Below are 10,922 nucleotides of genomic sequence, written 5' to 3' on the forward strand. Positions count from 1 at the left end.
TTGGTTCAAAATGGTTTTATGGAAAAATTAATCTGTAACAAAAACTTGGCATTGAGTGCGAAGAAGGCTCCACTGTTTTTTGAGCAAAGCATACAAAGGTTCCAAGAGACAGGACCAAGAACTAAAGACTTGGACATTTACAACAGCAGACATTTTCTCTTCCTCTTCTTGACAGGAGGTGGGCAGAGAACTGCTCGGATAGCTTCATCAAACACTGTCTTGAGGCCTCGTTGGGTGAGAGCTGAGCACTCCAGGTATTTTACAGCACCTATAGAGAAACATGGGCACAAGGCAGTGTAACAGAGGACACGGCTCGCACATTAGTGAAAGGCGGCTCCCCTGGGGCTGTGCCTGGCATAGCATGGCAGGACCAGCTCCACCCCTCTCTGCATTCCCCCTCCCCCCACCGTAACCTCAAGGCCCAGATGGCCTTGTTTAGTGGCTTCCCCAAAAGTAAACCAGACCAGACCCTGAGAAGGAGAAACACTCCCTTTCCCAAACTGGACTCTGATCTGTCAAGAGAATTAAAAGCAGTCATGAGAAAGGATGGATTTCATACCAATCTCCTTAGCCATGGCCAAGCCCTGCGGATAGGTGATAGGAGTCAGCTTCTTCTCCTTCAGCTTCTCGATTGTGTCTTTATCATCCCTAAGATCAAGTTTTGTTCCCACAAGGATAATGGGAGTGTTGGGACAATGGTGTCGTACTTCGGGATACCACTGTATGTGAATAAAAAGCAAAGGCTGCACTACTCTCCTCCTTTCCAGATGGTGGTCTTCAAGATTACACACATCAAATGCCCAACTGCACCAGCACCCCACTCAGCCACCACGGCTCTAGACCCTTCATGTGCTTTACCCCTTTCCACATCACTAAACACACAAACTACCCAGAGGAGTCGCATCTTGTCACCATTGTCCCCAGTGAAAATATTTCTGATCATGGTAACAAAAGCAGATGTCAGAGTAGAAAGAAATGGTGTTAGAACAATTCTAAAGTGCTTTGTCATTTTATTGAAGAATTCCCATCTTCTGTTAATACCTAAAGCTTTAAGAAACTTACATTCTACAGCCATATGCTTTAACACTCATGATATTAAATTAATTAAATACATAGTATCTAAATAACGAAAATTCCTTAACAGTACATGAATGGTACTTTACTTTTAAATACTGTTCTTCTCGAAAAGGACATTTGTAACTTTTTATGTTCTTGCAGTCTTGGGACTCAAGTCCAGGGCCTCCACCACTAAGCCACACCCCCAGCCTTTTTAACCATTTTAAAAAATTGTCACTTACCTTTGCACGGACATTTTCAAATGATGCAGGACTCACAAGGGAAAAGCAAATTAAGAACACATCCTATAAGAAGGAAACACAGGTCAACATTTAGAAAACAGTATTAAAATTATGACTGCATTTTGCTTTCAAAATGCTGCTGGGCTAATCATGGGACAGACAAGGTGTGTGCCTACTGACTGGTCCCAGCAACTGAGGTTAAGACGCCTGCTTCCCATTCAGCCCTTCAATCTGTCAGCTCCAAAACCAGAACCAGCAAGTCAAGCAACCAGTGACTTGGAAGGAACGGGGAAGAAGTAAAGGAAGAAATATGCCAGCAGCTGTGTGAGGCTAAGCATGGGAGGCCTCTCCCACTACCCCCAACTTGGCAGGGCATCTAAGTATCTGTTATAAACAGACAAAAAATTATAAACAGACTACAACAGATATGGTTTCTGTTTCCCAAAAGCAGAGTCAATGTAAAAAAAATTCTTTACCAAAGGATGCTTTTAATTAAGCTCTCCATTGGCATGTGAAGTACCACTTTTAGATCATCACTACCTCCAATTAACCACCTGTCACAGTCTATGGCACAAGTGAGGGTTGAAGTATTTTCTGCCTGGGCCCTTCCCTCCTTCCCTTCCTCCCTCCCTCCCTGAGGAAGAGTGGTTCAGTATGGAAGTGACATCTTCCCTGCTGACAACCACCCTCACATGTCATGGCTTCTTAAACTCAACCTGGGCCTCTGGAGAACTGGCCTCCAGGACAGCTGTCACTAGAGATGGAAAGGAAAAGCATTTACAATACATACTTGGATACTGTTTCTAGATAAATATAAAATATTGTTTTTCTTCCCATCTGGTATTGTACATAAAGTAAAATTCAAATGTTTATCTTTATAAAAAATGCTCAAGTTTCTAAAATGTTAGGCTTATATTGCTAGAATTATGCTACTTTGTGAAATGTATACAATCCCCAAGCTAGCACTTTAAACCATCCGGCTGGTTATCTTGTACCTGAAAAGGAAAGAAACATCCCACAACAGCTTTTTATAAGTTTCATTGTGTAAATGCTGGCGCATGCACAAGCTTGCCCCAGAATCACCATGGCCTCTTAAGTTGATTGCAAACCATCTCAAAGCATGGTCAGGTTAGCTCACCAGCACTGCTCAGACCGCCCACCAAACAGGACACCACAGCAGAAAAAAAGGCCCTGGCGGCAAGGTTAGTCCTGCCCTGGCTCAGCACTCAGCCACCCTCCCGAGCGCCCAGGTGGGATGTCCCCCTGTATCTCCACCCAGCTGGAGAAGGCCCTTCCCTAAGCCCTCCTTCATCTGGGAGGAGGGATGTAAGCAGCTCACGCACTGCTTCAATCCAGCTCCAATGAAAGCTTATTTCATTAAGCAAACCCCTCCTTGAGTGAATTAAATATAAAACACTCAAGGAACTTGAGGCTCAGAGTTCCTAGGAAAACTAAGTGAAATGAGAGAACAGATAAGCTTAAGGCTGAAGTCGACTGAAAGTCTTACATACGGCAATCGGCTTGTCTTTGCCCCTGGAGGTTCTATCCTTACCATACGTGTCTCCAACCTAGTAATGCATGAGAACTTGGTTTGAGTTCAGGAAAAAGAAAAAAAAAAAAAAAAAAAAAAATCAATATAACCTTTTACTCTTTTATCAGAATTTTGTCTCAACCTTCCCAAGGGATTTAAAAGCATAAGTGACCTAACACATCTTTAATGCCAAATGTCACCCAGCCACCATGAAAATCCCTCCATGAGAAGAGGGAATGCCCCACATGCAGTGACAGTGGGGAAGTTGAGAAACACAGGGGGTGCAGCAAAGGCGTTCCTTCTACCTGCAGCAGCAGATGGCAGAATCTGTCACATTCCCATAAAGGTGGAAATGTGAAAAAGGTCCCTCAGCACACATGCCTTCTCTGTGCGGTCACTGGCGTCCATTAGCGGCAGATGCTCTGTGCAAGTTCTCAGAGCTAAGCCCCACTGAAGCCTCAGCAAAAGGAAAGAGACCTGCCTGTGAGCCAGACCAAGGGCTCTCCCAGGTCAGGTGTGAGAGCTGATAGCCTGACACTGTCTGAACATCAAGTCTCCTATGCAGAACCTGGGTTCCCATCCTCTCATTCTGAGAACGAAGTCTGGATTTACAGACCTGCATTACTGAAATGGTGTTGCTCAAACAAAGATCTTCAAATCTAGGTGCCTTTGCAGACGTGCTAAGGCTGCCCTTGTTGAAAAATGTTAGAAGTGGCATATCTAGTGGAGTTTGGGTATTTTTGTTTAAGACAAAGTCTCACCACTAAGTCAGGCTGTTTTTGAAATCACTAGGTAGTCCCAGCTGGCCTTGAGAGGCACTCCTCTTGCCTCAGCCTCCCAAGTGCTAAGATTACAGGTGTGTGCCACCACATGAAGTTTATTTATTATGTCTAGTATTTATTACAATGCTTTCATTTCTTTGTTTCAATAAACCTCAACAGATTCAACTCTTCCAACACAGAACCCTGGAACTCTTCTAAGAAAAGGGCACACAAAACAATTGTATTAATTTCATCTCAAACTTGATTTATAATTCAAACAATACTTTTGTAACCATTCCAGTTTAATCCGTAGACTATTTCTGAAGATCTGCCCTCGCCAAGGGCTTTACATGATAGCAAATCTTACTCTGACAGAGACATCAGAATCAGTCACAAAAACAAGAGTTCCAAAATATCTTCTAAATGCATTTCTTGTGCCCTTTTCAATTTTTAAGAACATGGTTTTTGATGGAAAAGAGACATGCAGAAGAACAGGAGCCAAGCAGTTCCACTTCCCACCCATGTGAACATCATGCCATCTGCCCGTTCCTCTCTTGTTCCTTCTTCTCCTCACCTAAATATAGCTTTTAGAAAACCTACCTCCTGCTTCTGGTACCTTCTACCACTAATTCCTTCCAACTGGGCTTTCCTGCTGTTGCAGCACAGGAAAGTTATGCCAGACGACCTTGGCTGAGTCGCTTTCTTTCCCTGTCCCTGTCATGCCCAGTGAGCAGCCTCAAGAGAACCTTTCTCTTTCAGTCTCTCTCTGTCCTTCCTCACAGGTGACTCATGTCACAGTGTCGCTGGTCACTGGTCCACTTTCCTGTGCACTTGAATGCTACTTAAATCACCAGATCACTTCTGACTATGCCACACGCCTTTTGTACCGCCTCTTAAAGAGAGTGCTGAGTCTTCAGTGACTTCATTACCTCCATCTCTCTCAGGAATCAAACTATTTGGGTTCTTCCACCATCAGAGGTACAGTCCCCCAAGATAGGGCAGCTCATGATGCAGTGGGAGACGGGGAGGATATCTGAATGGTGAAATCTCACTAAGCCAAAAGCAAGTATCACTTCTTTTATTTTCTTCCAATACTTTTTTAAAAATATATTTTATGGAAGGGTCTACAGGGTGTCCAAGGTTTCACTATTAGATCGGACACACCTGTTTACAGTCTCCCAAGAGCTTGGATTATAGGCGCACGCCACCATGCCCAGTCTCAACTGCCATCTCAGCACGCCCCAGGGCTGGGGCTTGGAGATCGAATCCCTGGCCCCTTTAAATCCACTGAGCTATTTGGCTGGCCCCTTCCAAATACTTTCTACTTGGACTTTATTTTTAATTTTTAATTTTTATTTTAAAGAAAAAAACAGATTTCAAAACAACTTGAGGGTAATAATTGTTACTACACTGCATGTTGTTATGTTTAGTTACTCAGAAGACAAGACATTGGCATGAACTTTGTTTTTAGGGTTGGAGTTTTTCTTTTTCAAAGGTGGTCTTGCTACCTAAGTTGGCACTGAACTTGCTTTGTAGCCCAGGCTGGCCATGCACTCTTGATGCGCCTGTCAAGCTCTGGGATTACAGGCATGCACATCACACCAGACTGGATTCTTCTGATTTAAATGCAGAAGTTTTTATGTACAGGAAAAAAGACCAGGATGTATACACATGGCTGAGAAATGGCAGTACTAAAAGAAGGCAGACATGTGTCATCAGTGAAGATTTTCTTAAAAAAAAAAAAAAAAAAAAAAAAAAAGCTCAGGGAAAAAGGAAAATCAGCCCCTGACAGCCTGCCCTACAGCTTCACTGTAGTCAAGGTATCCTGCTGAATCTAAGTTACCCAGAACACCAACCCAGAAGTGGACCTGCTGAGATTACACCAAAATAACTAAAACACAAAAGACCACTCATAATCTTATCTAAGGGCAACATGCCCTCAGTCACTGTGTAAACTAGGAAACCACCCCATCCTGATGAACTACTTTAACAATCACTTTATTCTCCACCTAAAGATTAAAATACACAATCATAAACTACTATGACTGACAGCATTCAGCCAGAGCAAATGCCTCCTTTTTTCAACATATTATCAAGTAATATTTTATTGCAGACTTGCTAATTGTCTTTAAAATTAGATTTTACGTAAGATTCATCTTAGAAAGTTAAATTGTCAAGTGCCTTTTAAAGAAAGGTTCTGTTCTTTTTTTTTTATCTGATCCTCTTTTTATTTTACTGGTACATTTTACATATATGTAATAATCACATTCATCATAAGGAATTTGTACCTGTACACGATATATCTTTTTTCTATTTCCCTCCCCTCAACCCCTCACCCCTTATTTACAAAAGCTTTGCTCCCATTTCTTCTTTTATTTTTAGTCTCTTCTTTCCTTTTCCCCTCCCAACTCCCTTGTTCTCCTCTGAACATTTTCTTCCCATTTCCCAGTTACCTGTTACATTTTTTGGTCCTTATTTACACAGTTTCTCACACTATATCTCATTTATTTCACTTAAGAGTATGGTCAAGGTGCATTTGCCCAGTAATGTCTCAAGCTTATTCCTTCTTTACAGCAGAGTAGTTCTCGTTCTCATTACTCTCTCTCTACACACACACAAAATCGTTAGCCATTCACTAGTTGATAGGCATTTGGGTTGTTTCCATGATCTAGCTTTTACAAATTGTGCCACTATAAACATGGGTGTGTGTATATACTGCTGTGGTGTACATGCCTTTTTGAAGCTTTGCCTCACCTCAATCATACAACACAGGTTCAGACTTTACCCCCACCCCACCCCTAGTTCCTGAGTATGACCCCTGGAGCAGTCAGTAAGAAACCCCACTCCATTTAACTAGATGTGTTCCTAATGAACTCTGGTTAGAGCACTTGGACACTTCTAACAGCCAACTTATCAAAAGCTGAGGCCTCTGAAAATTCAAACACCTGGCTGATGGATGAGAGGTCCAGTATCTCAGCAAAGAGGCCACAAGTCTGGGTCCAATACCCAAGGAACAGACCTTTGACAATGACACACCCTCCAGTCCCACTCACACCACTAAACCCTAGTGTGCGCAGAGAAACACTGATGACAGATTCTGAGTATGCCAATTGAAGAACTGATAGAACATAGTTAAGAGATAATGAAGCTAACTTACTGAAGGATCTGAAGGATCGATAAACTCTATGGCTTAATTTGGAAAAATAAAAAATGAAAGGAAATTTCAACTGAAAATGATGACTATCTTGTTCCACATCTTTTAGAGATCAAAGCAGAAACTAATAGTTTAGTTATTTCACTTAAGTTATACAGAACTACCCAACATAAAAAGATGCCAACATAAAATGACCACAAGCATAAATCTCAAGAGTCCTTAAAATATGAAATCCTCCACCTGCCCCTTCAGCAGTGAGGCTGAGCAGCCTTGGCTGAGCCACACACACAGGGCTGCAACCTCAAAAGCCAGTATCAGACACCATATCCCATTCAGTGCAACAGTTACACAAGAGACTCCCCAGGCCTGCTCTTTCCTCTCAGAAAGACAATGTGGTCCCCAGAAATGAGCCCTCCCCTGCAGCAGTATTTGAGCATCTGGGCCCTGCCCATGGTTACCAAGACTGTTTCTTCACCTTCAGGCAGTACAAGAAAGTATGTGTGCCTGTGAGCAGAGTGCTTTATGCTCCACCCATGCTGCTAGGCAGTGGATTATATAGTAACTGATTTTCTGAGCTACTTGAGAAAGAATCATGCCTTACTTCCTTTTACTGTTAAAGTATTTAATTGGGGAACTGCCACCTCATGCAAAGACGGGATATAAATAATGTAAGTCTCAAGGCCCATTAAAGACAACATCTACTTGATTTCAGGTCTTGTACACTACAGCTTTATTCAACCTGAAAACAGTCTACTTTCCTTATCTAGACTCCTCAGAACAGAATAGGACTTTATTAAGTCACCTTTGGGTGGGTTAGGAGCAACTCCCTTAGAAAAAAGGCCTCACCCTACTGTCTACGGGTACCTCCTGAGTCATAGGGGAGTGGCTCTCATTTCTTAGAAGTGATGCCACACCCTTCCAGATATATCCAGGTGGGTGGAGAGTCTTATTCTACCATTCATTTTGGCTTTTTTGAGACACTGTCTTGCTATGCATATAGCACAGGCTGGCCTTAAATACAGCAATCCTCCTATATCAGCCTCCCAAGTGCTGGGGTTATGGGAATGCACCACCATGCCCAGCAAGTCACTGTTCAAATGCACTTGGAAATGTGGACTTACTCAAATTCACAAAATGTACAAGATGCTTGAAGGGAAAAACCTGTATACAAAAGTTTAAAACTCATGGGCCTGCCAGCAAATGCCTGCAACCCTAGCTCATCAGGAGGCTGATGCCAGATTACAAATTCAAGCCCAGTGAGACCCCGATCAAAATTTTTAAAATGGCATCATAAAGCACTTGCCTACCAAGGCAATACTCTGGGTTCACTTCTCAATACTGCAATCACTTAACCTCTTTAAAAATCTGGCTAGGGGATATTTACTACTGAATTAATTTAACTTAGTATTATTAATTTACCCAAATCATGGCAATGTAAGTTATGTACACAGGTGGTATGTATTAACTAAACATTGAAGAATTATATACTCTCGAGGGGCACATTAAAAAATCAGTTGTGATTCTTACTGTTTGCGGATAGGAGAGGGGGCGTAATCTGTCATAATCTTCTTGTCCAGCTGTATCCCATAAGCCCAGATTCACTGGTTTTCCATCTACCATAACATTGGCAGAATAGTTGTCAAAGCTGCAGGATGGGATAAAAACTGTTAGTCACAGATAGGGTACCCAAGTCATAGCCCTAGCAGCACCACAGAAGTGTGTTGACAAGGCAAAGAAGAGACCTCAGGTTGTCATGAAAAAATAAAAAATGCCCCTGAAGCATGAGAAGCTGGGGGAGGGGGGGTGTTCCTGACACACAGGAAAAAATGCTTGTGAAACAACAACCTATCAAATTTAAGTATGAAAACTACACGAATTAAGAACAAAACAAGGGGCGGGGAGATAGCTCAGCAGCTTAGGCCCACTCCTAGCAAGCACAAGGTCCCAAGTTTGATCCCTGGTTCCACAAAACAACAACAACAAAAAACCAGGCAGAGCAGTCCGTATCATAATCCTAGTCAGTCAGGTGGCTGACATAGAAAACTTTTAATTTCAAATCAGAAATGAATTCTGAATGAACTAAAGATAAAAAAAACTTGAACTGCAAAATTTCTAACGAATACTATAGCATTTTCATGTCACTGAAGTAGGAATGGCCTTCCTAAGCGTGATGTAACACCTCTATGAAATGGGAGAGGTGGCATTATTTATATAAAATGTTAAACATCTAGACGGCAAAAAAAAAAAAACCATAATGAAGTTCAGAAATAAATGACTAGCAGAGGGAACTGATACTTTTTATTTATTTATAAGACTTCTATCAGTAAGAAAAAATTTCACTAAAAAAATAAGCAAAAGATTTCAACAGGCAATTCTTAAAATTGCAAACAGAATGAAAACATTTACATTTTAACTTCACGAATGATCAGATATGCAAATAATGAGGTAACTTTCTTTCAACCCACTTTGGTCACAGTACATAAGACAAGACCATTTCAATAACATCCAGCAAAGGGGGCCTGCCCCTTAGCTCAGTTCTTTAAGTGGCTGCTTCAACAAAGCAGTCAGGCACAGGTTGCTGTGGTTCGATCCCCACAACTCAAGCCAGCCAAACCTGCCCTGAAGGCATTCAGAGAAAAAAAAAAAAAAAAATCCAGCAAAGTAGACAGCAATTTGGGAAGACACTGAATACTCCTTATCAAAATGAATGAGACCAGAAACATTTAAAATTTTGAGGTTTTAGTCAGTCATGGTGCCACATGCCTGTAATCCTAACATTCAAGAGGCTGAGGCAGATGGATGGCTGAGTTCAAGGCCAGGTGCCTGAGCTACATAAGGAGTTCAAGGTCACCTGAACTACACTGTTTGTTCCTTTGTTTCTGAACTACATTGTGAGGCCCTATCTCAAAAAATGAAATGGCTGGTGAGATAGCTCAGTAGAATAAGCGCTTGCCTGACAAGTGCAGGGTCCTGAGTTCAATCACTGGTACCACCAATAAATAAAACAAAACTAAATAAAATAAAAACTAAACTTGGGGGGGTTAGATTCTGAAATATCTATATATGATATCTTGGGGATAGGTCCAAATCTAAATGAAATCTCATATACACCTTAGACACATTATCTGGGAAATCATTTCATAGAGCATTTTAAATAATTTTGTAAAGAAAATTTCAAGATACATAATTTTCTCCTGTGACATCATGGCAGTAATTCAGTAAGTTTTGAATCTGGGGCATTCTGGATTTCAAATTTTCCCATTGGAAATGCTTAATCTCTATCAACATTTAAAACACCATTCTCCTTTGAAGTGGCACAATTCTACTTCTAATAATTTGATAGATGTATACAAAGATATATGCAATGACAGTCAGCACAGTACTATCTGTAATGCTAAAAGAAGGGGGCGAGGTAGAGACCCAGGGGAAAAAAGACTCAGTAATTGTTAAGGAAGCTCTACCTACACAAAAAAAGAAAATAAATTCGTAAATTCAGAACAACCAGGACAAAGATTTCCAGTTGCATTTTTAAAATATGCACAACACTATATAGAGCACCCAAGTGGTGTGCTGTACTTGAGAGGGGAAGACTTGATATGGGACCTCTGCCCCAGTCCCTGCTTAAGCAGGAACCAAAAGACACAGACATGAGAGTGCTCACTGCAGCACAGCGTGGTGTACAATGAGCTTGGCTACTTGGGGTCCCTGGTAACCCATCATCAGAAAAGCACTTTGCCTTCTCCATCCAATTGTGCTGCCCATGGGGAATAAGCAGCCCTACAGCCAATTCCATCCTCTCCCATCCCCACCCTGGATTCAATTCTAAAGCCACAATGAAACCAGTGAGTGACTTGCCAGAAAAAGCTAATTAAAACCTAACAGAACATTTGTGTTCTAGTTTCCATCAAGCCAAATTTGAAATTCTTATACTGACAAGGACTGTCTCTGACCAAACTATGGTCAGGCTCCTTTTGTCCAGCTCTGGTTTTCTTCTTTTGGGGGGAGGGTGGGAGGTGGTGATGGTGTTTAAGTTAGACAGTCTCACTCTGTAATTCAGACTGGCCTTACACTCACTATGTAGTCCAGGCTGACCTTGAACTCACAGTAATCCTCCTGCTTCAGCCTCCCAAGTACTGGGATTATAGCCGCCATGCTCAGCATGATATTCTTTACCAACA

General features: G+C 41.8%; 1 protein-coding gene across 1 annotated transcript in view; it reads right to left on the reverse strand.

Annotated features, from left to right (window-relative positions):
* Positions 1–10,922, reverse strand: part of Rac1 (Rac family small GTPase 1) — a 36,234-nt gene continuing 25,312 nt past the window's right edge. Inside the window, exons 2-6 of the mRNA XM_012514386.2 lie at positions 8,272–8,408; positions 2,810–2,866; positions 1,299–1,361; positions 560–719; positions 1–268 (exon numbers count right to left, since the gene is read on the reverse strand). Of these exons, the coding sequence (XP_012369840.1) occupies positions 138–268; positions 560–719; positions 1,299–1,361; positions 2,810–2,866; positions 8,272–8,408 (548 nt within the window). The 3' untranslated portion in view covers positions 1–137. The remainder of the gene's footprint in view (positions 269–559; positions 720–1,298; positions 1,362–2,809; positions 2,867–8,271; positions 8,409–10,922) is intronic.

Source organism: Octodon degus, unplaced genomic scaffold (assembly GCF_000260255.1).
Source record: "Octodon degus isolate 3935 unplaced genomic scaffold, OctDeg1.0 scaffold00031, whole genome shotgun sequence".
In the NCBI taxonomy this organism is placed as follows: Eukaryota; Metazoa; Chordata; class Mammalia; order Rodentia; family Octodontidae; genus Octodon; species Octodon degus.